At 39.5% G+C, this 26,983-nt stretch overlaps 1 protein-coding gene across 1 annotated transcript; it reads right to left on the bottom strand.

Moving 5' to 3' along the window:
* Positions 1-1,681: 1,681 nt before the first annotated feature.
* On the bottom strand, positions 1,682-26,685 carry SLC18A2 (solute carrier family 18 member A2). Its single transcript, XM_081863740.1, has 16 exons — positions 26,571-26,685; positions 23,948-24,098; positions 19,593-19,950; positions 15,707-15,765; positions 14,991-15,074; positions 14,344-14,436; positions 13,342-13,431; positions 13,188-13,231; positions 13,048-13,108; positions 10,515-10,610; positions 9,063-9,141; positions 8,764-8,815; positions 7,000-7,063; positions 5,094-5,213; positions 3,958-4,091; positions 1,682-3,380 (listed from the first exon to the last, which is right to left on the bottom strand). Exons 2-16 carry the CDS (start codon positions 24,066-24,068, stop codon positions 3,270-3,272), a joined length of 1,566 nt encoding a protein of 521 aa, XP_081719866.1. The 5' UTR covers positions 24,069-24,098; positions 26,571-26,685; the 3' UTR covers positions 1,682-3,269.
* Positions 26,686-26,983: the final 298 nt, after the last annotated feature.

Genomic DNA, 26,983 nt, shown 5'->3' on the forward strand with positions numbered 1-26,983 from the left:
TGCAGACCTAAACTTCACAGTATTTTGATTTTTTGTGGGGGGAATGTTTCAGTCTCACATATCCTGAAACTGGCAATGCAACCTTGGAAAGTTGCTTTAGGGCCTATATTTCATTTTGTGTGGGTTTAACCTGAGTCCAAGAACACATCCCTTTGTAGCTGCACACTACAGAGCCTTTCTCCTCCTTCCAGAAACATGTATCAAAGTGACAGGACCAATGTCTTTTTCACATGCAAAAACTGACAAATCTTCATATGGATGTGGGCCTACAGGTACAAAATTGCAGTGCAATGTGCTCAGAAGAGAATTTCCACAATGATGCTCTTTTTGTGAAACAGCTATGGCATATTGTCTAATGCTTGTGGGTATATAAAAAACATTTTGAAATTCATTTTACCATGAAATTAAAGCTTCAGTCATAAAGTACTTCAGATTTAGTATTAATTTTCATTTTAAAATAATAAAGTTAACCATCTCCTCTGACCCAAGTTATACCGACGCCACTTGAAGGGATGTTTCTGAAGTTTAGTCTGATAGAAAAACAATATGCAGACTACAGCATTTTCAGATAAGTAATGAAACAAATGCAACCATTATGACATAGTTCTAGTTACAGGTAGCTGTGTTGGTCTGCCGTGGTCAAAACAAAATAAAATTCCCTCCAGTATCACCTTAGAGACCAACTAAGTTTGTTATTGGTATGAGCTTTTGTGTACATGCACACTTCTTCAGATACACACATTATGACATAGATCTCACTTCCACAGTGGCTAGGGCAATCCAGTCTGATGGGTGAGGTATATTATTCAAGGTTCTACTGAAACCATGTATTATTCGCATTAGTACTGTTTCCATTAGAAAAAACTTAAAAACATGTTTGAATAGTTATCACAGGATATTTGATTTATAATTTGAACCATTCAGAAGCATTTTGATAGTGTACAGGCATGTCCAACGGGTAGATCACTGGACGTCTCTGGTAGATCACTGGCTCCCCCCCAAAGAAGCTCAACAACTTTGACCTGAACCCCTAAAAAATGGGGCTTTCCTCCTCCCTAAAAGCTCAACCTGAACTGCCAAGTTTTAAACTCTCTGAGTAGATTGCAGTCTCTTGGGAGTTGGCCACCCCTGGACTATATAACAAAATAAAACAGGCTTATATCCAAAACTCTGAGTAGCATTCTGCTCCTGCAATAAATAGGGCTTCTTCATCTTCTCTCCCTGTGCCCCCATCTGTTCCACAGGGGGAACAGAGACAGACGTTCTGTTTTTGCAAGTGAAAATCTGTTTAAAGCACAAACATTTATCTGTAAGTTAAGTCAAGCAGTCTGAATTTGTATATGACCAAATCCTGTACTCTTAAGTGACTTTGCAGCAGAAGTTGCAACTACAGCTATAGAAGCACCCTTTGCAAAATACACACAACAGAGTACTCTCTTGTTATCAGTCACTATACTGTCCTGTGCTACAGGAATGGTGCTGACTTGGAAGGATATGGAAACAGCATGCAGGAACAAGTGTGGTTTGAAACAGCTTCCCCTAAGCTCTCATATGATCATATCAAGAGCTGTTACAGCAAGAGTGCAACAGCATGATGAAATCATAAGCCTATTTTCTTCCTAGAAGACAATGTTGGAGTCATTCTACTAATCTGTACATCACTTGTAGCAAAACAACATCAAATTGTCCACCGTTTATTTTGGGGGTTTTCCAAGAAATGATAACATTCCAAGTTGTTACTTTTCTGCATAATTAACAACAATAATTAATCTACAGCATCTCTAATTTTGACCAATATATACACTTACAAAAATATGTAAACAAAGTGTCTGCTTTAAGACACAAACCATCTGTTGATAAATGAAAGAAGGCACAGAGATCATGTTTTACAAACAGCATGACAAGTACATGACACTAAATATTTGATATTGATACATGGTCTATCATTTGTTGGAATTCTATTTTCACAACTAAGGGCACCACACATCCTTTCATGAGCTCAGGTCCAAATGAAGGACAACACTGTTGTAGGGCTCAATGGACTGCTGAGTTGCCTATCAGAAGAGGCAGGGGTATTACATTCCTCCCATATAGCAATCTACACAGTCCTTGTCTCTCCAAATCCCCTTGCTGCAAGTTACTCTGCCCAGAGCAGGAATACTTTCTAAGGCTGTGGTTCTGTAGTCTCCTCATGCCTGAGGGCCAGCCAAGAGTGAAAATTTGACTACCTAATTGATAGCTCTTAGATTTATATTATTTGGGCAGACACACAGGTCCCCCAGGAGACATTTGTGTCTTGCAACTCTCTTAATTAAAAATCAAAATAAAGCTTTAAGAAATAAAAATAAAGAAAAAACAATTTCATCCAAATTGTTGAGAAGTTTCAAATCAACTAGGTGAAACTGTTCAGACATCGACCAGTCTTGCTTCTAGTGTCATATATTTGTCTAAACTGTCTTCTCTTGTGTTATATGGGAGGGATTGTCCATCTGCGAGTATTATGCATCTGTAAGTGTCTGACACAATTTGGATTTAATTTATGGTGTGCACCTAGTAACACTTGTCTGAAATTTAAATCATATAATGCACTGTGAATCAATATTTCTATACAGATAGATTTTTTCCACCTAAGTTGCACAAATGTGTTGGCAAGCAAAATATACAGCCATTTTTTGGTTTAGTGCCTACTATCTGATAATAAGGAGTTCAATTAAATGTATCCTTCACAATTTCCATATTTTATTTTTCAATGATTTTTTCCTCTAGGAATAATGGGGAAATGCAGATAATTAGGGGAATTACATATTCTATTTCATGGTTTCAAGGAAAGCTATTTAACAAATGCAACATTTTCATTTTTTTATATAGTGTCCAATCAGATAATTTATCATTGTTAGTTTCAGGCACTCTCTGCTGCTGATCAGTCAAATAGAGAAAATGGTGGAATAAGCAAAGTGTTAATGAATAGGCATTTTAAAGGCATAGATCTGGATTTAGATTTACACTACTAATTTAATCAAAAATATAGTGCATAATGTGAAATGCACAAATTCTTGACACTGTAGCAAACTCCTATAAAAGCTTCCCTTCTCCTTTTATAAGGCAGTGGGTAATCTGCTTCATAATCAAGGGCAATAAATAAAGCTACCTTTGGCTTTTTCTTGTTTACTATTTTACCATTAAAAGTACAGTACAACTAAAATGTCTTGATGAGATGTTCCACAGGAAACACTTGTATACATTAAACTACTTGATATGGCTTTCAGAAATTACTCATCACTTTCTGATTCTTCTTCATTATCGCCTACTGGATGTGACTGGATGTTGTTCTGCGTATACATTTTGGTTTTATAGTGACAGTTATGGTCCATAAGTATTGCCTGCAAAAGAACAAAGCTGTGCATTAGTAATCTGTTAAGCATTTTATTGCTTTCAGCAACAGATGGCTTAGAATTGGGACCAAGTATCTCCTAGCTTCTGTGCATGCACTGCAGCAACCCTGAGGGCTCTCACACTGAAATCAGATGCCTGAAGGTTCTCAAGACATTCCACTGTTCCTAAAGTTGCTTCAGGTTTTTGACACAATTTGTTAGCATGAGGGTTCAGAGAAGGTGTTAGTCTCAAATACCCTTCCATGTGAACTCTTCACAGTTACTTGAATTCCAGCATCAATGTGGCAAAGCCTCACACATCAAAGAAAACCAGATGTCTAACATGCACTGTTAATTCAAACTTCACCCAAAATATAGTAACGTTGTTACTGCTGGTTTCCAAAGATAAGCCAGCCTTGTAATTTTTTTTTTTGTCTTGTGCAAACCAAGTTACCCCACTCAATACAAAATACTGATTTCAGCTAATGAAATAGAACATTACAAAATAGTCCGTTTCTCTATTTGCTTATGTACTAAAATATATCAGAATTCAAATACAGCGAAACAAGAACAAGTTTGTGGTTACCATTTTTTCTTCCTTGGCAGGAGGGCTGCGCAAAAACAAACACAGAGGAGCGAAGAGGATGTCAACGATTCCTATAATGGTCATGAGCCATGGGAATCCAATTGCCTTTGCAATGGCACCACCAGCAGATGGACCTTTGGGAAACACATTTTTTTTTAAAAAAAAAAAAAGAAAAAGTCTTAGGGTACATACATAAGAAAAACAAGAACTAGCCTAAAAGAATCTGTGAGCCAGAAAAAAATAAGTCCTAACATAATATACTGTATGAGCAGAATTAACAAATATACGGTATGCTTGAAAACCTGTGTGTTGGAAAATTAATTGATTTTTTAAATGCCTTTTAAAGCCAGTGAAAATAGTACAAATTCAACATGGATTTTAAAGCTACCCACTAGTTCAGTGCTTTTGTTTCATTACCAAGCAAGAGGCTTGACAACAGTTCCCATAATTACAGAAATGGAAGGCATTCTGCCCTCCCTCTATTCTCCTCCCACCACCACCACCACCAGTAGCCACAAATTAATACCAGTTCATGAGTCCTCTCTTTTTCTGTAATCTGTGGAAGCAGAATGTATGGGTTTGAAGTCTGCAAGGGCCTGGGCCTATAACAGGCCTGGGCCAGCTAAGATCTTAAGGCCACATCTCTCTAGGAGAGTAAACAGAAAGTAAGTGTGAAGGTGGGAGAGAAAATGAATGTAGATGAATGGAATGTCAGGGGTTTTGACTTCAGCCTAGCTAGTTTCTTGCTGTTCCTTACTGACCAGGTTGTGACAACTTTGTCATCCCTGTAAGAAGCTGTTATCTCTATATGTAAGCAGAACACTCTTATTGATCAGTTCAGAAGAGAGTCTAGCTGATGGAGTTTTCAATGCAATTGCCTTGTCCTAACAGAGACTTGGGTAGATATTTACCCCAATAGTGTGGAGACTGACTGTGTGATACAGCTAATAGTGCCAGTGGGAAAGGGATATTTCTTACCCTCTTCTACAGCCTTATCACCTGCATATTCTATGCAGCAAACCCCACTATTGCTGCAGCCTACCAGGCAGCTGGCATTGCCAGCATTTGCTCCAAGGCCTCTGTAATATCCTTTTGGTACTGTTAGATGCATTTCAAGAAGCAAATTCAGCTCTTACCTAAAGCAAATCCCATACAAAATGCAACATCTGCAATTGCATAGACACTTCCATAGACTGAAACATGGCGCAGATCAACAAGGTAACCCATAATAGGCATCATCGAAGAATCCACCATCCCTGGTTATAAGATAGGGAGAAAACAAATGCTATTTTGAGAAAGACCTTTCATTTTTCCTCTTTCCACAGTTTAGAAAACTTATTTTAAAGCATGAATATATGAAAAAAACAGATAATAGTGAGACAATTGCTCATTTTTATGACCAATATGTTGTGTTCAATTTTCCTTATACCATCTTTGAATGTATGAGGTTTTTTTCATTTTAAGATGGTGCCGTTGTCCTAAACACAAGATCTTCCAGCAAATGCAAAACCACCCTCTTCACAAAACCTTATACAATTATAATCTTGCACAGCCCTCTGACCCTTTTCTCCAGAATTGGAAAAAATGATATTCAGAGAACTTTTAAGACCTTCAAAAGAAGCTAAATTTCTAAATATCAAATTATTTCATCACCTGTCAACTCCTGTACTGTATAATAAAGACGCTTACATGACTTTACTACTCCCAGCACAGTTTAAACACACTTGCTTGAAATAAGATGAGATTGCTAATATACCTGGTTGAATTACTTAAACTTGAATCTGTTCACCTGTTGCATTTCAAGCAATACATACTGTATTTTTCGCAAGGCTTGCAGATAGCTTCCTGAAGCCTGGAGAGCGAGAGGGGTCGGTACTCACCGACCCCTCTCGCTCTCCAGGCTTCATCGAAAGCCCGCATTCGCCCCATAGGACGCACACACATTTCCCCTTCATTTTTGGAGGGGGGAAAGTGTGTCCTATAGGGCAAAAAATACGGTAAATTGCTCTTTGAAAGGAAAGGAACAGTAGGGAATTTACATTTAAAAAATTGAAAATTTATGTCATATAAATTACAAAGAATTTTAAGTTTTCTGAGCCCCCCCCCCCCCCCGAAGCTAAAGCCCAAGCCAGAATTATTCACCTGTAGCTGTGGGCCACACCCACTGCTGTGAGCGGCAGTGCTGATCACCCATTAGAAGTGGAAGCTGGGAAGGGTTCTGGATTCAGAGCCACCATCCCCCCAAAAGCAACCATCTCTTAGGAATGCACATAAGCAGGCTTAATTCAGAAAGGATCAACACATCCACAGTCTAGAGAGCTTCCCTTGATTTTTTAAGCATATCCATCCATACGGAGTTTGGTAAGCAAAGCCACACATGAAAGTCTACTTACGGGCCTTACTGTTTAGAGTGACATGCTGCAACATAATCATTAAAATCTAGAACACAGCAGAGCATGGGAGGCAATCCCCATAAGTTAACTTAGCACTTTCCCCTTCCTTCCCTTTTCCTATCAGTCACTAGCCTGGTGCATATGCACCAGCCCTTACTTGAAATGCGATAACATGAATGCACACCTGGCAGGACTACTCCTCCCCAGTTATCACACAGGTGGACATTCACCCCATCTAGAGAAATCTAAACTGAGTCCTATCTATTAACAAATATATTAAAGTGCAGGTTGTTTTTAACCCTATTAGAATGGGTGGAGCCAGGATTTTTGTGGGGGAGGGGAGGTCTTTGTTGGGGAGCAGAACCGATATGATTGGTTAGTTATTTCTATTGTTTTACTTGATCTAGGGGGGCAGCTGCCCCCCTGCCCCCATTGGCTATACCCATGCCTATTAAGATAACATTCAAATGCGATCCTGTATATAACTTTGAAGTCATACTTTCAACCACTAAATCAAATTCCCAGCTACAGTTTCACTTACTTAGTATTTGTACAGTATATGCCACTCAATAACATACATTCTCTGAGCGACTCACAAAAAAATAGAATACATCAAAAAACAGAAACAAGTATTTTGTGTTTTCCTTACCAATGGCAAAACCAACCCCAAAATTTGGTGCTATGAGTCCATATATATTTCTAGCAAGTGGCACCTGAAAAAAGAAAAGCAAACATTCAAAATCAAACATCAAGCTGCTTACTAGATTGTATCATATGACCTTCATTTAATTACTGGTGAGTGTTTGTTTCATCTGATCTATTAGCTTTGATCTATTAGCTTTCTGATCTATTAGCTTTCTGCTAATGTTTATTGTACTGCTTTCACTGAACAATTATATTTGCAATCTCTCTTGCTTACCCTCATGAAAACTCTTCACATACCAGTAGCTCACTAAGTCTTCAAATACTGAGGGGATCCCTAATCACAATCTTATATCCAGGGCAGCTGTCTACCAGCTCCTCCTCATATACTGGCTGAGACCCTACTTACCCACAGACTGTCTTGCCAGAGTAGTGCATGCTCTGGTTATCTCCCACTTGGACTACTGCAATGTGCTCTACATGGGGCTACCTTTGAAGGTGACTCAGAAATTACAACTAATCCAGAATGCGGCAGCTAGACTGGTGACTGGGAGTAGCCACCAGGACCATATAACACCGGTCCTAAAGGATCTTCATTGGCTCCCAGTGCATTTTCGAGCACAATTCAAAGTGTTGGAGCTAACTTTTAAAGCCCTAAATGGCTTCGGTCCAGCATACCCGAAGGAGCATCTCTACCCCCATTGCTCAGCCCAGACACTGAAGGGTCTTCTGCTGGTTCCCTCACTGCGAGAAGCAAAGTTACAGGGAACCAGGCAGAGGGCCTTCTCGTTAGTGGCACCCTCCCTGTGGAACACCCTCCCTTCAGGTGTCAAGGAGATAACAGAACTATACAACTTTTAGAAGACACCTGAAGGCAGCCCTGTATAGGGAAGTTTTTAATGTTTGATGCTTTATTATGTTTTATAGATTCTGTAAGCTGTCCAAAGTGGCTGGGGAAACCCAGCCAGATGGGTGGGGCATAAATAAAAAAATGTTATTAATATTATGCTCTGTAGTCAGTAAGTTCTGACATACAGCGATCGAAGGGCAGGGTGCAAGGAGAAGGGTGCAGTGGCCAGGTTATCCTTTTCCTGCACTCTTCATATTATGGTCAATGGAAGGGAATTAACTATGCCAGCTCCAGCTCGAGCCTTTTAAAAGTGGGATTTTGGGGAAACGAGGGAATTTGATCATGAAGATTCACAGCCTCACCTGGCACTCCCCAAACGTGTCCTGATCCTGGCCCTACCACTGGCAGCTTTTTCCTGCCACACCAGGGACATCATGCCACACCATTCATTCCACCACCCACAGAGGTCCACAGTTCATTAGGGCCTTTCAGCTGTCCTCCCAAGTAGCATTTGATTGCTCCCTACTAGCATTAAACATGAAACATCTAATAACCCATAACAGTTTAGGTTCAAGTTAAAAGAAGCTAATCAGCCATGGTGACGCTGCTGTAAATGAGGAGACTGTGTGCAACCACAAATAAAGACAGCCCAGATAAAAAAACAAATATAATAGAATCTTCCCACAGCTCTCTTCTCCATATTCTCATGCATGAAACCAAAAAAGTATGAATGCTATAGCACCCTTCAGGGGATTACATTCAAATTAAGATTGAAGAAAGTTAGTGTCATCACTGAATCCCAAATACCCTCCCCCAATTTACATCTACAAATACCCACACCAAAAGGATAGAACCATCAGTAAATTATAGAAATTATAGAAATAACAGAATTTGCTCTTCAAAGTATCAACTTTTACTCACACACAAAATGCTTATTCCCACTATTACCATCCCAATTAGAGCACAAAGCCACCTATGAAAGAAGAAACATTATCTTTTAGACACCAAGAAACGTAGGCACTAAACATGTGTTTTACTTCAGCATTTCTACTACAATTACTACTAAAATATTAACTTTAAAATAAAGCAGCAGGTTAATTTATTTATCATGAAAGCTGCAGTTTGTTTCTCATAATGCAGCTACCTGAAGGAACACTGAAAGAATAGAAAATACTGTACAACTGTGTTAAGGAATTAGATAATGTTTAAATTCAGCATACCGTCCCATTTTGTGTGCAAGGACCCCAAAAATATTAGTTCCAATCAGATAAGAGACACTGGCAGGAATAAAAGCAACGCCTGAAAAATATGAACGGGTTATCTTATCAACACTGGTTTCTGTGAAGCATTGGGAAAAGCAATAAGTTCAGACACAGCAGTTTTGATTAGAACATATCTAATGAAGGTCTTCAGCCTGAACCAAAAAAAAATTAATATCCGGTTTGTTTCAAGCCTTTTGTTTGATCTAGCAAGATTATCCATCAAATTTAGACCATTGTTATATTTAAAAAATAATACTTGCTATCGGACACCAGTATCTGTGCATAAGTGAAGTAGCGTGTGTGTATAAAACAAAAGAAAGTTAGCTTCCAAATTAAACACAATAATAAACTGTGTTAAAAGGAGATGAATTAAGATTAAGAGTATTGCAATCCAGACCTGGATGGGGCAGAATTTATTCAAACAGAGGGGACAAATTGCATCTGCAACCCTGCTGCTCATGCCAGGCAGAGTGAAGGGGAGGGGGCAGAAGGCAGGCAAACATCTGACAGCCTGGACATGGGACAGCAATGAGGTTCCATGTCATCATGTAATGGCAGTTAGGCTCAGCCCCTCTCCTTCCTCACCCCCAGAAAACAGCAGGTTACTTATAAGGATGAAATGGGTAAAACTCCCAACACATTGCCCTGAGCTTCTTGGAGAAAAGACAGGATACATATGTAATAACTTTGATCACGCATATTCTCTTTCCTATACTGAACTTGGGTTATGATAAATGTAAAATACCATATATACCAACACCAAACTCAAAAGACTTCAGCGGTTCACCTTTCTGTAGCCAAAACCATATCACTCATGCACAAGAACAGGATATCTAGAGATCTACGGAAGTACAACGCCGCCCCCCCCAACTTAAACACTAAAGTAGGGAAGGGGAATAAACCAGCCCAATGAAGAATGAACATGCTCAGTGCACAGAGAAAGCTGACACAACCAGGGGTGGGGTGTGCTGAAAAACAGGTGGAATGTAAAGGAGTTACTTGGGGAAAGGAAGGGAGAAAGACACACAGATATTTGTGTAGGTTAACAATTGCTTGATGCAACAATGCATAACAAACCAACCAAAATGACAGCATCATATAACCTCTCATTGAAATCAGCATGTTGTTGTTGTTTAGTCGTTTAGTCGTGTCCGACTCTTCATGACCCCATGGACCAGAGCACACCAGGCACTCCTGTCTTCCACTGCCTCCCCAATAAATAGGTACCAAAGTGTCCCTTGATTATGTGCAATATAAACTATAGAATGGCATACCAGCAATCTATAGTATTCACTCAATTGTCTAAAGACACATTTTTAAAAAAATGTTACCATTTGTCTTATGATCTGAGATGGCAATCACAAACATTCTCAGGATCAGAAATACAATAAATGAAAGAAAACACTTTACCGAGTTGCCATTTTCTCGAACACATTGTCTCCATCATCCAGATGGGCAAAGCTGGTTCCAGCATAGCAATTGCCATATTTGAAAAACATATTGATCCTTGAAAAGAGATGGAAAACAAATTGCTGGAATTGTTTCACTTAAATTCCAATCAACAGCTCGAAAAAGCAACACTTACAGAAACAAAACGTCTTTTGAAGACTTGCTTGTCAAATAATACAACACTGATTACTTCTAAATTACTAGTGTGGGAGGAAAGTCATTTAATCTGTAATTTCATATATAGTCCCGTTATCCCCCCCCCCAAAAAACACCCAAAACATTTCCCTATTTTCATTGCATTTCAGAATAGAAAGACAAAATATTTCAGTATGTGATGACACTGTGAAAGTGAACTCTAGTAGGAGCAACACAGTTATCAATAGGAGATTTGCCAATAATTCTATTGCACCTGGTTCACATGCTCCGGTTGTAACAAAACAATTAATCTGAAAATATACTTCTAATTTTGTTCAGAAACAGTTTACTTTGTTGGACACAGATTTGTTAAAAACCTATTCCTCAGGTACTTGAAGCAGAATAAAAGAAGAACACCGAAGACTTTCAGTTGTATTCAATGTAGTACTAATGTGAACTTTTTGTCAGCTCATTTGCAATGGAACATGCTCCCCCTCATGCGTCTCCTAAATCTGTTATTGGGGTCCCACCAACTCTCTGGAGCAGATTTGAGGTTGATAAGGGGGGAAAGTCTCATTGTGCTAACATTAATCCATCCACCAGAACATTTAGTTAGTTGAATTGCCTTTTGTCCCTTTCATCCCTATGGGAACTGAAGCGTTGATCACTTGTTGGCATCCATTTGTCTCAAGAGACAATGGAGTGCACCTCCAGGGGTGAAGTCAGAGCAAAGTGACCTTCCCAAGGTGCAAGTCTGGGCAGTGTGTATGGAGGTCCTGGGCTGCCCAGATAACAATACCCCCCTCTCAGCCTCACTAATGTGGTCCAAAGGAAAGCAGAGTGATACATCTGGCAGTTAAGGACTTCCCCTGCATGCAAAGACAGGCTCCAGAGAATTGATCACTTGTAATAAAATAGAATTGTTGCCTGGAGAGATAAAGCTAATGAGAACTAAGAGTGGATTCAAATGCACACTTTGGTACATGTGCATATACTTGTGGATGACATTCACTATATGGTATATTATGAACTTGCATGCGTGCAAAACATAAGCAGATTCAGGATGCAGTCCTAAACATACTTACTAGGGAGTAAACCATATTCAAGACAGGAGGACTTACTTCCACAGAAAACATGAATAGGACTCCATTGTCAGTACTGTAAGTACACACCCAAATTAATCTTAATTAAGGATTATTCTTCATTATAAAAAGCTGACAAAGATCACACTAATTCTATATATATGATGATGCATATATGTGGGCTGCCTTACTCTCTGCTGCTTAGCCTGTGATGAAATGGTCACCACTAATTTAACAGGATGCCAGATCCCAGCTAATCAAATGTTTAACAGGACAATGTCCCAATATATTGAGTGCATCTAATATATTCAAAAGAAAATGTGATATTCCATGTAAGGGACATGGGCTAAACAGCATTTGTCAATACATATCTGAATTTCAACTTTGGACTATTTGATATATTCTTGATGTACTATGCCGTGTGCAACAAAACGCACATGGGTTTATTTTGCCATAGCAATATATCATACTAATGCCCCATCATTATAGATTACAATATGTACATGTGACAAAGCAGGCAGTGTGGAATCATCATGCACACACTATGTTCATGCATTTTTTCCTACCTGGAAATCTAGGATGTTTGTCTTATGTAAAGAAGCCCTGAATCTACAAACTGCCACTCCACTTTGTCGAACAGCACATTCAGTGCTGAATGTACCTTCAAAACATGTTTATACCCTTTCGATCACAATTAAAAAATACAACAGACTCGTGCTGCAGCCATTTACAGCTAAAAGAGCTTGTTATCTTTAAAATTCAAGTCAAATTTGTTTTAAATCACGGATAAATTATTTCTCCTAGGAAAAGGCTCTCCTCTTGTAACACAGTTCAGCAAAAAAATGACCACTGCTGTCATTCTTTGTTCAAATATGCCAAGTTGCATTAGACTCTGTATGAAGAATCCCTAAAACAATATTGTGGTCTCACTAGTGCTGTGATCCTGAGGGCAAGAAGCAATAGTTCAGTGCTGTTCTTACAAAGATAAAATGTTATGTCTAATGTAATCTTTCCACTATAATCTCCACCTGAAAAACTCATGTCTATGAGCACAAGGTAGTAGATTTGTCCTTCTATCACAACTGAATACCTGAAAACAACACTGGCTGTTTGTTCATATTATAGTTTTAACCATAATGTGCACAAGCTGCATGCTGGTGCGTGCAGCTCAAGTGATCCTTCCTTAGTTGGACTAAGTGATCCGTCCCACAGACTACCAAATACAGATCAGAAATGACCACAACAAATAAATGCAAGTGTGCAATAACTGCAAATACCTGCAGCAATTATGATGTATGGATCCCTCAAGAGTGTCAGCAGCGATGCTCCTTTCTGACTCTATCAACAGATAAATAACCTCAGTTTTAGGGAAAGTGTAATACAAGCATTAAAAAAAAACAATTGTTGAATTACTTACTTCTGGTTGTATCCTGGATGGTTGCAGAATTAGCAATTGTATTGCTGCAGGAAAAGAAATCATAATGTTGGAGTATTTTTCAAAAATAAAAGTAGGTGACAATGTCACAATTCAAAGCTATTGGTCATGTCATAGATATGGGAATTTTACTTACCACCATCTAAAAGAGCCAATGCTGCTAACACCAGGAAAGGTGCTGTCTTCCCAACAAATTCATACATTACACTTCCAAAAGGCGGTCCCACTACCAAAAAAAAGTCATTTACACATTTCTTAGGGTGGAATTCAACATAGTTCTAAGTGGGGTATGTACACAATGAATGAGGTCCACTCATGCAACAGGACTACAGTTGTACCTTGGAAGTCGAATGGAATCCATTCCGGAAGTCCGTTCGACTTCCAAAGCGTGGCTTCTGATTGGCTGCAGGAAGCTCCTGCAACCAATCAGAAGCCGTGGAAGCCCTGTCGTACATTTGGCTTCCAAAAGAACATTTGAAAACTGGAACAGTCACTTCAGGATTTTGATCGTTCGAGAGCCAAAATGTCCGAGTTCCAGGGCATTCAATGACCAAGATACAACTGTATTCCATCCCCCTCCACCAAACCTGTTTTGGGAGTTCACACAACCCTCCTCCAGGGGCACAGAAGAGGAGAGAGGGGGAGTGGCACTGAATACGCAGATCTTGTTCTAACATATTTTAGCTATGTCACTAAAATGACTTTATGAAACAGAGGGAGGGCAAAGAGATACCTGTATATTAATAACTGAAATATTTGACACTTAGCAGAAAGGAACAATCCTGAGGCAAATGACTCAATTAAATGATATATAGCAGAAATAATTAAGATTACACAGCTACTCAGGTATATCTTCTCCAATCTGTACCAATATGGAAACTCATACTAATTTACTAGAAACAGCAGTCGCTCACAAGAAGGCAAAGGCAGTGGTGTCCTGCTGGGAGCAGCACTACCCCTGCTGGGATGGGGACTGCCTCCTCCACCAACACCACCCCCATTAGCCGCTGTTGATTAGAACATTTTAAATCATGCATTTATTGCAGTGTAGGTACATAAAGGCATCAGTGTATGAAAGAGATAGAACTTGGGGGGGGGGAACCACACATTCTTTTTCAATGAATTTCCTCATACTAACCTAATACCCCCATAGCCATGCCTCCCAAGGCAATCCCCATTGCATTGCCTCTTTCTTCATCATCAGTATACACACTGGCCAGCATACCCATACCTGCATAAGCAGTAAACGAAAAAGGACAAGTCAGTACTGATGATTTTTCTCAGTGTGAAAATCAGACAGGAAATCACACAGTGATATGAATAGCAAGGTACATATGAAGCACAAGAACATGCTTCATTTGTTCAAAAAAAAAGCTAAACTTAGCAAGCTTGTTGAAAATAGAACACCCAAATGAGAAGGAAAAGGAATCCCAAGAGCCAAGAAGACCTGCAGTAAAACGTATCCTACCTCACACAGAATATATTAATATCATCTGACCTATAAAACTGAATTTTAAAACTTTTAAAGCAAAAGAAAATTATGCAATAATTCTTTTAAAAAGCAACAATAATGGGGTCATTAGACCATTTCAGCTTAACTGTAAACAGCAAAAAGCTAGATGGACAAAATTTATCTGATTAAATAGAGGAAGTAAATGAAAGTAAAAATTATTTTAACTAAAGAAATACTTAGCTAAAACGACAGAGTCAAGAATATGTTGATTGCTCAAAATGACAGATCTAGCAACCACCAATCTATATCATGAAGTACATATGAATACCTACCAGCTACAGAAGAACAAGAAGATCCGACTCCTTGAAGAGATCTTGCTATAAATAGTAACTTATAGCTTTCTGAAAAGGCAAACACTGTGGAAAAGACAGAACACACCAACACAACTGTATTAAACTGAACTAGATTGATCCAGGATCTTGTAAAGGCATTTCACAATGCATTTACCATAAAAAAAACACCACAGGAAGTGTCCCAAACCAGATACAGTTCACACTTGCTGGCAGAAGTGCTTTGCTGAAAATAGCACAGGAAGAGCCAAGCTAACGTCAAACCTCCATAAGAACATGGATACAGCACAAGGAAACATTCAGATGGATCAGCAGAAGAGCATAGAGTTTCCTCTTTAATTATTCTGTGGCTGCTTGTAAACTAGCAAAGGAAGGCGGGCAAAGTGGAAATGCCAGCCTTCTCTTCCCACTAACTGTGTTAGGTTGTAAATAGTGCTGCTGATTCAACATTTTGGACTGGACAAGAAAAGCAAATATTTTAGGCACCAAGCAACGCCACCCAAATTGAAGCAAGGAATGATCATGTCCATACTATACTGTTATGGAACAATATAAGCAGGGAAGTTCCTCAGTACACTCATGCATGCTTTAAACTAGTCTCCCCATTTATGTATTTCCTATTCGTCCACCCCTCCATCTCCAATATAATATAATATAATAATTTTTGGTGACATGGGCAGGGGAGGAAATGCACTTACTAATTGTTGAGACAAACATGATGCAGAAGCCAGCAAACATGGGAATCTGATAGCCTATTCTGGAAAACAAAACCAACACAATATTTTGGCTTGCTGTTTATGCTTTCCTGCATCTTAACATACTTTAAAAGACCTATTTCACTAGAAAGCTGCTTTAGAAAATTACCGTAGGTCACATGGACCTCTCTGTGGTCTCTCCATTGGGCCTTACTATTTAGCTGTAACAAATACTAAAGCATCAGGTGCTATTGGACCATTCACTAAGTCCTAAATGCCACTAGTTATCAACAGGGCAGTTATCAACACATTTCCAGCAGATAGTGTCAAGGGGTAGAGGCACTTACCTGATCTCCCAGCAGGCAAGTCACCACTGCTTACTAGGAGAGGCGGGGTGAGATAAGGCACTGAGAAGGGCATTGCAGTACAAATGCACCAGCAGGAGCACCAAATTGACTCTGCTGGTGCATTTGCACTGTGCCAACCTTGCCTGGCAAGCAGCAGCAAGTTACCTTCTAGATCAGGTAAGTATCTCTGCCCCACCATGCCAACCACAACTGTCATATATTGTGGAGATTTCATTTTATCTATTATATTAAATTTATATCCCAACTTTCCTCTAAGATGCTCTATATGATATACCTTTCATCCTCACAACAACCCTATGACAGGACTAAGGTCACCCAGTAAGCTTTATGGCTGAGCTAGGATATGAACGGTGATCTCCCAAGTCCTAGTCCAACACATTAACCAGTGCACCACACTGGCTTGGTTAATTTCTTGGCAGCATCTGCTTTGGGTAATGGCTACTTCCACTCTAAGCCACCAATTATTCTGGTAGATTGGAGGCTTTGGATCAGCACATTTCTCTTCATAATGCTCTGATACAATGCTTAGTTTGTCATTCAGAATCCAACATGTTTAAAAAGGTATGTCTCCAGCTAAAAGAAAGTACTGATCTCCAGAAAAGTGTGCATTGTTAGGCTGATAGAAAGCAGGCAATGACTAGCAATGTATGTATAAATTGCCAAGACTGTGTGAAAAGATGGATCCAGTATCACAGAACTGACTGGTAATGAGAATGTACATTAAAAAGAATGGTTTAAACGTTAAACCATTTATAGATTTATTTTCTTGCAATGAAATAATGTGGAAAAATAATATACTTGCAACAAGTGTCTAATTCTACTTTATAATACCACATGGTATTAGCATATGGTAATAGCACAGTTCTATTATTTGTGCACAGTTAGCTGCACAGCTGTTAGATACAATCCTCCAAGTGGTCTATAAGTGAAAGCCAGCTTTGCAGCTCAGATATCACATTGTTCCAAAACTATCTGTGATACACCTATCATATGCGGGTGGCGCTGTGGTCTAAACCACAGAGCCTAGGGCTTGCCGATCAGAAGGTTGGCCGTTCGAATCACCGCAGTCCCTGCTCCTGCCAACCTAGCAGTTCGAAAGCACGTCAAAGTGCAAGTAGATAAATAGGTACTGCTCTGGCAGGAAGGTAAACGCCGTTTCTGTGCACTGCTCTGGTTTTCCAGAAGCGGCTTAGTCATGCTGGCCACATGATCCGGAAGCTGTATGCCGGCTTCCTTGGTCAGTAAAGCGAGATGAGCGCCACAACCCCAGAGTTGTCCACGACTGGACCTAACAGTCAGGGGTCCCTTTACCTTTACCTATCACACATTTTCCATCTGCAGAAACACTAACAATCTGTTTCACTTGCATCATATTTACTTAAAAGCACTTCTAAACAGCTTAATATTTTGAAATCTCTTCTACAAAGATACATTTAAAAAGTAGAATAGTATTATAAAAATTAAACACAGATTCAATGTTCCAAGAGTTCTGTCTGCACATAGAGTAGCCAGGTGAAAAGAAGATAGGACTTCTTCACCTTTAATAGTTGTGTAGAAGAGGGAAGTTGAGTAGAGGCAGGCACAGCTTGTCATTCAAGCAACACCTGTTGAAATTGTATCTTCTAAACAACTATTAAGTGGTGCAAGAGCCATGTGCCCTTTTCCATTTGCAATCATCAGCAGTCTGGACAGTTTCACAACATGGAAGAACATGCATACATATGATGAGCAAACCCCACATGTTCTGTGGATCTGGCTGCCAGACTAAAGTTGTGTACACACTATAGCAGGGAAGCACATTCAAAGTACATTTTCAGTCAAATAATTCTGGGCATTGCAGCTGACCCCATGAGTTACATTTCCACCAACTTAAACAACAGTGCCCAGAATTATTTGAGGATAAGAATGCACTTTGAATGTGCTTTAAATGTAGTGTGTATAAAAAACAAAAAGAAAAGTGGAGTAAGGCAGATTGATAGTTCTTTTCATCCCAGATCTTTAGTGTTCTCTGTTTCGGGACAATTTCACATGGATACCAATACAAATGTGATGTATGCAATGTTCTTTATGCTGTCTTTGTGGGGATCCTTGGTATTGCATCAGGACTTGAATCCTTCTTGGGAAAGGAAGATGATGGTTCCATAAAGGTATTACATACAGATCTCCTAATTAATGGGCCAACTGAAGCTCTGACAGACATGTTATGGCCTTTTCTTCATAACATGATTGTGCATTGTGTATGATAGTATGTGTGAGTGGAACATCATCCTGGAATTCCACTCATTGCTCTTTGTTTATTGGTGTCTTTCATGCATGGCTAATGTGGATGTATCACCAGCACTGTGGGAGTGGATCACAATATTGTTGTTAGCTTTTGCTTCTACCCCTATTTTTTGTGCTTTTGACTTTGATGTTCAGAAACATAGGATTGTGACACTGGGTGGAATCCAACATGGAGAATGTTCTGTGAGTGCAAGGATTTCCCCAGCAGCAGAAAGGGCATGAGATACACTATTATAGATTTTTAGCTCTGCTTAGCTATCAGTAATATGCCTTATTTAGTCTGTTTAAACTGTGATCCATTACGATAAGTGTGCATTCTTCAGTTATATGCTTTTTGTGCTTTAATAAAACCTGCTTTCCTCACTCAAGCATGCCTATTGCCTCTGAATCCATAAAGTAACTTACTGTGGCAACACAATTGGCCTTAGCAGAATAGATAGCTGCACAGCCTGCAACCAATTTCTGCTACTGAGTTGACCAGCCTGTGACCTGTGATACAAATTCCCCTAGGCTGAGGACATTGGCACCTGCTGAAATTGGGGGTCTTGGTCCCTCACTCCCAGACTTCCAACTAGTTTTTAATTAACCAAGCAAGATGGTGGCCTGTTTGTATGAGATACTGTTTTATTGCATTTTGGAATATGCTGGAAGCTGCTCAGAGTGGCCAGGGCAACCCAGTCGGATGGATAGGTTACAAACATTATCATGATTTAGATTTAGATTTAGATTATATATATTATTCTGAGATGTAAAAATCCAACACCTTCAGAAGCTCTTCAATCTTACAATTTCATATTTTGTAGTTGTATGAAATAATCCTGAAAAGTTCTGAAGACAAAAATAAATATTCAAAAATTTTACAAGTATAACAACCACTGTTACCTATTTCTACTTCACACATGCTGGTATTTACCCTGGTATAAAAGAGGTTCATTCTTTCTACAAAAGCCTTCATAAACAAGTGCTATTCAAAGAATACAGAAGGAAGGAGATGTTAAAATTATTTAACGTAACCAATAGAAGCCCCTGTTATTTAAAAAATATTGCAGGCTTAGAGGAGATTTACTATTCAGATACATATTTTAGTAAGAGCAATCCATTAATGTGAGCAATCAACGAAAACATACACATAATGCAAATGATTAAAGGAAAAAGGCAAACCTCTCTCAGAAATGCTGGTATATAAACTGGCAGATCAGTATTAAATGTCACTTTAGTGCGTAAGAGATAGAGCATACCTATTTGTCATTGGCCCTATAAAAGGGTTAGTAAGCAGCTGCACAGTTGCTTTGGAAGCAAACAACAAACCAACTTGGACATTTTCATTTAGCAGGTCTTTGTCTTCCTTGGGGCAGTCAGAAGATGGTGATGCCTTAGTCATATTTACCACCATTTGCTCTGTCCAAGCGTGATAAAAATCTCCTGGTCTTGTCCCTTCAGAATGATTTCCAGTAATCATTGTGGAGTTGTCATAATAGGAGAAGATACTTTGAAAACTATTCAGGCTTAATGTAGATGTCTCCGGCCTAATAGTTTGGATTTCAGTTGCATTTTTTTGGTGTGTAATGCTGTACAAGTAACTGGGAATAATTGGCACTGAAAAAGCAAACAGGACAAATATTATATAAGGAAATATACAAATACCACTATCAAAACACATATAAATGTTATAACTTTGCTGGATCAAACTACAAGAAGATTATGTAAGCTTTCAGGTTATACAGAACTTATTGCCAGAAATCATGGAAGAGTACATAAGTTATAACTGAATCATAAGCTGTGATCCTTACAAAAAATGTGCAGGAAGTTCTCATGCAAACTGAAACACTGACACCTTAGGCATCCTCCTATCTTACCTCCATCTTTGGGGAAAACATAGGTGCTGCTACTTTCTAAAACGATGGAAATTCAACCTCTCCCCCCTACTCTTTTCCATACGGTCAGGAGAATTTGCAACAAGTTCTGCATGGCATCCATTTTCAATGCAAAGTTCATTTCTCTAAAATGCAAGGAAACTAAACTATAAAGTTCCCGAAATTTTTTTCTCTGTTTGGCAAATAGAGAGTGCCAATTTATCAAATATTGTGGGAGAAGGGCTTCTGGATAGACTTGAGCACCAGCAACCAGTAATCCAGCTATTAGGTACTAAATGTATGAGAGGACAGGTCAAGGGAGAAGGGAAAGACCCATATAGTTGATGAAACAGATTTAAATGTTTTTCATATGAATAGGAAAATTTAGTATTTCAATTTTTATTATGTAAATTGCTTTGAGACACCTTAGTGCAAATATGTAGCTAATAATAATACTGTAATTAAGATGAATTTCTTTGTTGGTTTGATAATGTGGGTATAAAATACTTTGAAAGATGTATTTAATATATCTGTTGCTTTTTATGGAACACATTTATTCTTTATGTACTGTTGTGATTTGAGTATAATTTGAAACAGTGGCATATAAATAAGCATCATGACGATACCTTATTGCAAAATAACAGTGGGGTAAGTTTTGATGAAAAGAGAAGTGAGATTATGCTCAAATCCATTTCTAAATGGATAGGGCTTGGGAATGCACAAACAGCTGGAAAATTGTGAGTGGAAGCCATGCCTAAACTGATTTTTAGTTCTAACACAAATCAACAGTTTTAACCTGTATACCCCACAGACTCCAGTGGTATTTTTGATATGAATTACAATATAAACTTCCAATCATTTAAAATCAAGAATGAAAGTGATGCATGCAATGCACACACTTCCCTTTCATAAAAGAATTGTCCTTCTGTGTCTCATATATATTTCATTTGTTGAGGCAAAAGAATTATTATTACACTAATATTACAAGAGTAGGGGAATAAAATATAAACAAGAGATGTTTATACTGAAAGTCACCTAACTGCTATTGTCTTCAACACATCACAATAATTGTTCCAATATGCTAAGAATTGTTTTATTTACAATTCCCATCAGCCCCGGCCAGTTGTAGTAAACATCTAGAGAGCATTGTGTACTTATAGTACAAGTTTCATTCAGTATCTTTTATCAGGAACACTATATTCCTCTTCTGCAGGCCTTTTACCAGAGTTCTTTATTTTCATTGTTCTTTATTTTATTATTAAGTTTGTTTATTCTTCAAACTGTTTTACACAAAGCTTGAACATTAAAGAATAAAGGATATATACAGACTAAAATGCAGCACTTGCAATTAAGTCCCACTGATTTCATTGGGAGCTAAGTCACAGCTATTTTTTATTGATTTCAAAGAGACTTAAAGTGTAACCAAAGAGGCAGAGAAGCAACTTGCCATGGCCCTGCCTCCTACGTGATCTCATGCTCCTGACAATAAAAAAGCTGGAGAATCCCATATAACATTGGCTTTACCACCACTAGTACCTCGTTCCTTTTATATAATGCAGGAAGGATAAAGCTAAACTCTGAAAGGTAAGATTAAACTTCTGCATGCGATTTAAAATCCTAATTAAATCCTAACTGTATTGAAAGGAAGGAAACGAGAACTAAAAATAGTAGAAGCAGGTGAGGCAGCATGTTTTATCAGGAAATATGAGTGACAAAATCAACAGTCATTTACGTGCATCAAGACTTGCAGATGTCTGGATCGATTTACTGTGGCAACAATTATATTTATTTAGGAAACCTTTCTGTCGAGATGTGAAAGGCCAAGTGATACAGCAACAAATTTGCAAAAGGGTGTTTTTCAGTTTCAGAACAAAATAGCAACTCTGGCAAGAATATAACATCAAACACACAGGAAAATAAACACTTCAGAGTGTCACTCAGACACATTGTATTGCTCCTGTTAGAGCACAAACGGCCATAAAAGGGTGTTATTCAAATAACTACCCAAACAGTTACATGGTGCTTTCAAGCAGGGAGAGAGGGAAGATGCAAAGCACCGAGAAGGCAGGAGTATAAACTGGAACAGCTAGGAAATCTAGACAACAGACAGGAAAATGAAGATATGATAAATCAACTACAAAGGTTAACAACATTTGGAAAGTCTATTTTTGAAGCCAGTCCCATTCCAAATTATTTCACTATGTTGAAGTGGCAGTCTGAATAATGAAGGCGAAGCTAGGTTTATAGTTAGGGGAAAACCCCATAGATGTCAGATTATTATTTTTTAAAAGCAAATCTCCTTAACATCAATCACACACATGACTTGGTAGTAGAATTAAATCCAGGTTGACACTCAAGGTTTCATGTGTGTTTGTGTGTGTTATAGTGGGGGAGATACAAGACAGAAGAACATCAGCTCTATAATTTATGGATTTCAGTTTATTTTGGTAAACCTAGATTGCACAGCAATAAGGAATTTGTAAAATGGACTTCCACGATATTTTGAAATGCTGAAGAAATCGTGTATAGAGCATGGTGGATTTAAACCACTGAGAAAAGAGGCCAACTTAAAGGACAAGTATAAAGCAATCTTCAAAGTTTCTACAGCACATAATTTCTGATTAAGCACTTTATTAACTGGTTGCAACAACAATTAAAACACTTGGGTCTATATTTAAACAGAGCCTTCATTCTGCCAAGGAGCATCCTGGAACCTAGTCCCTCCCAGCAAGCAGAAGCAACTTACCCACCATGCTGTCCACTACTGAGTATTCAATGCCATGGAAAGAAATTTTTCATGCCTTTTCATTGGCTACATTCAGACAGCAAGATAAACAATGGTTTATCTTGGTAGCAATGTACTGCAGCAAGCACCATGTTCTTATGTTGCTTTCTCAGGTTCCTCACTTTACAGCACTGTGGATGCATTCCTCCCCGCATTTTGACGCCTAATTACACAAGATAACATCTCGGTAATGGCATACACATACAACCCAGAGCAATTAGCTCACCACGGCTGAGCCAAAGCAGGAAACTTGTGTTATTCCAAGATAGTAACCACTTGCTTCAAACTTGGCCCTACAAGCTGACCAGCAAAAACAAGAGTGGGGCAGCTTAAGAAGATTTCACTATGGGTTTAGTAATGTTAGTAAGTCTACTCTGAGTAAAACTAGGTTGAATGCCAAACTAACAGTATTTTGGTATTGATCATACCTTGCTGAAGTCAAATAATGTCCTGCATTAATATGGGTGTCGTGTTTACTTCTCTGGCCAATTCTTATTAAATACAAGCAGTGGTGCAAGTTTATTCCATCTGTGGCCATATTCATAATCTATGATGACTAAATGCTGTAGCTTTGCAAAGCTAAATAGTCTCATAAGCTCAAAGATGAAAAATAACCTATCAAAAGGAAACATGCATCTCAAGTCCTATCCTCACTGTCATTTTGGTTTGTGAAACCACAAAGGAAAGTACTGTAGATTTTTTTTAAAAAAAATTACATTGCTATTTTTGTCTTATGAATAATTTTTTTATTCAAAGCGTTATTTGACAGTTCCTGCAGATATCCACAGAAGCAATACTATTATAATTGTAACTGGAAATGGTTAAGCGATATGTCCTAACAAATGGCTAGCTTTGTTTATAAAGAAATCAATTGCACTTTCATAGCAATTGTAGCATTTTAGCCTCCTTTAATGGTTGTTAAAAAAACAAGAGGAAAGAATAAAAAACTACGTACCAACTACAGTAAGCAACATGTTGTCCAAGAGCAGAGCAATGAAGACAATCAACAAGATTAGTTTCCGGGATTGCCGACTCTCTCTGAGCCAGCTGAGGACACTGAATTCACTCCAAGCCATGGTTTAGTTTCCCTTGAGTAATGGCTTACACTACAAACATAAAAAATAATATTTTAATACAAATCCAAAATTAAAATGCCTCATCCCCTTTTGTTTTCAAGGCAACCTTCTTAAGGAAGAACATGATTTCCAATCTGCCACCAGAAATGTAAGAGATGTTTGCTTCTCTTCCATTCCTGGGCATAATAGGAAGGGGTCAATGAGGCCGCTTCTGCATTTGGGACCTACTTATAATAGCCAAGTAAATCAATGTTTTCCTGTGATCACTATGAAAACAAATGATAATTCCAGCCAAGCTCTCATCATTGGTTTCAGCATTACCATTCTAATTTACTATACAAAAGCCACTTGCCCTTTTCATAAAACTGACTACCAAAAAATAAACTGTGCCAAGTCCAATTATGTAGGATTTAAAGGGATTGTGGGGAAGGGTGGAGATAGAACTAGCAATGAAGTGCACCAGCACCCAAACATATTAAAATAAGGGCAATAAAGATGCATTCAAATACAATATGAGCATTAACTGAACTGGTATAAATGGAAGATATCTCTAGCCAGCAGGTTTCATTTCCACTTCTGTATTAATTAATCCCTCTACACATATTTCCCAAGGCAAAGAACATCAAGCACTTCAGCTTCATTTTGAATATTCTCAAAGCACTATGAATGGTCAGCAGTATCCAGTGAGTATGTATCTTCTGCTTAGCTTTCAAATCATAAACATCTAGAACTCCAAATGCTACAAATATATACATTTTTTAAAGAAAATCTACATTCAAAGAGGACTGAACACATCTCTCTGAATTATGTTTTGTTCCAATTCCCATATTAGAAAATGCTCACGTTCTAATTCTTCACTGCTTAATCTAGTTTGGCCATAAACAAACAGGATATCAGACAGGAATAATGGATTACTAACATTTGACTTCTCAAAACCCTAGTCGAAACTCCAGACTGGGGATCCCTACATTACTGCTGCAACTTGGGCTGTGAGGACAAGATACTCAGCACAATGGGGAAGGGGCAAATTTGCCTCAAAGCAAGACTCCTGCACCACCTTGATCAATCCCTCAAATTCCCCTCTCAGAAAAAACATGTCTCTCCTGTTTTCTAACCTGCAAACACGGCAAATTGTAGTTCAACAATCATGTCTGATTCAACAGGTTGGAGAAGTGTCCTTCACACAAAGGACACAAAGTAAGGATGCTATTAACACAAAGGCGTATTATTGTGCGAACTACCAAATGCATGTAAACCCCACTATGCATTATCGCTGACCAACAATTACACTCCCTTCTGACTGACAAAGCAGTTTTTGCACCAGAGACTGGTTGCTCTTTTTCTGCAATTGCATTTGGGTAGAGGTTCATTACATGGATTTACTGTGTGTCCTGCTAACTAAGAAAGCCTTAGTTTTGAACCAGCCATATAGTGGGAGCACAGTAGATGACTGAAATCTCCATTCATCAGAATGGAATCTGAATGTATATTTGGCACTGTCCAAAAAAACAGCTTGTGTTACACAATAAGACACATAAAGTGAACTCAGTGTGCACTTTCAGAGCACTACCTTTGTGCTCCCTGTTTTCCTCCACTGTCCTCTCCTACAAAGTGCTGAAATAAAACTGCCAACAATTAAACCAGCTTGGAAGCCACTCTCTCTAACTTACAAGCAGCTTCCTAAACCTAGATGCGTTGAAAGTCCAGCAGTGAGCCAAATGTTCTTTGTGCATGCTCAGAAGCACTCTCGCCCAATTTCAGGTCTGACCTTAGTGCGGAAACACCCTTACTTTAAGGGCTTCAAGAAACAGCAGCCAATTTACAAAGCTAATAACCCACAGGTGCCAGCATCAATTTTTGAGCCAGCCACAGCAACCAAGGTTACTGGGATTAATGCTTCTAGACCACTTCTATTGCCCTTTTTTCAATATTTATTTGAGTATTTTGTCACCTCCATTGCCCAACTAGATACTTTCCCTGCTCCATCTCAGTATCCCACACAGCAGGGGTGGGGCAGCTGCAGCCCTACAGATGCTATTGGACTCCAAAACCCATCAGCCACCCCATCCAGCATGTGTGGCGCAATGGTTACAGAGTGAACCTGGATCAGTCCCTGCCTCACAGGGTTGTTGTGGGGATTGAAGGAGGAAGCGAACCGCGTGCGCCACCTTGGGCTCCTCGGAGAAAAAGGTGGGATATAAGCGCAATGAATAAATAAATGTCGAGGGAGATGGGTGTTCCAGTCCAGCCATGGGGCACAGCTTCCCCCCACCCCTGCTTTGCAAGGCCTAAATCTCGACGTTCCCCTCCCAAGTATACCTCACATTCGTGACCCCTGCCCGCCCCCCTCACTTCTCCACGTGAGCGCCCCCCACTCCCAGACCCACCCCACGCCTCTCCCTCTGGGCGCGCCGCTCGCCCTCACTTTTTTCCCGCCTTTTCTCTCGCCTGCTCCCTTTTCCCGCCTAAATTCCCTCCCCGCGCGCCAGGGGCTTCGCTTACCCTCCTGGGCGGGCGAGGCTTCCCCAGCCGCGGTCCCCCGAGCTCGCCGCTGCTTGCCTGCTGCCCTCCGCCTCAGCAAAACACTGCCTCGTCCGCTCCAGCAGAACTCGGAAGAGCTCCCAGCGCCTCTGGGCAGCTCCACTTACCAGACTCCTCTCTGACGTCACGCCAGATCCTTATCGCTCCCAACCGACTCCTCTGGGGCGCTGCTTGTTCCAAGCAGGCACCCAACTCGACTCAAGCGTCTCTCCCAGCCCCCGCTTTTACTCCCCGCGTCACCTCGCCGCTGCCTTGGACCAAGGAGCTCCCGGAGGATGCTCTGCTCAGGCGGCTCTGCCAGACTTTGGCAAGCGCCTGGCTTGGAGGTCCGGGAAGAAAGCAGCAAAACCATCGCTTGCTGCCGTGCACTTGGT

This window comes from Podarcis erhardii, assembly GCF_964252035.2.
Source record: "Podarcis erhardii genome assembly, chromosome: 5".
Classification (NCBI taxonomy): domain Eukaryota; kingdom Metazoa; phylum Chordata; class Lepidosauria; order Squamata; family Lacertidae; genus Podarcis; species Podarcis erhardii.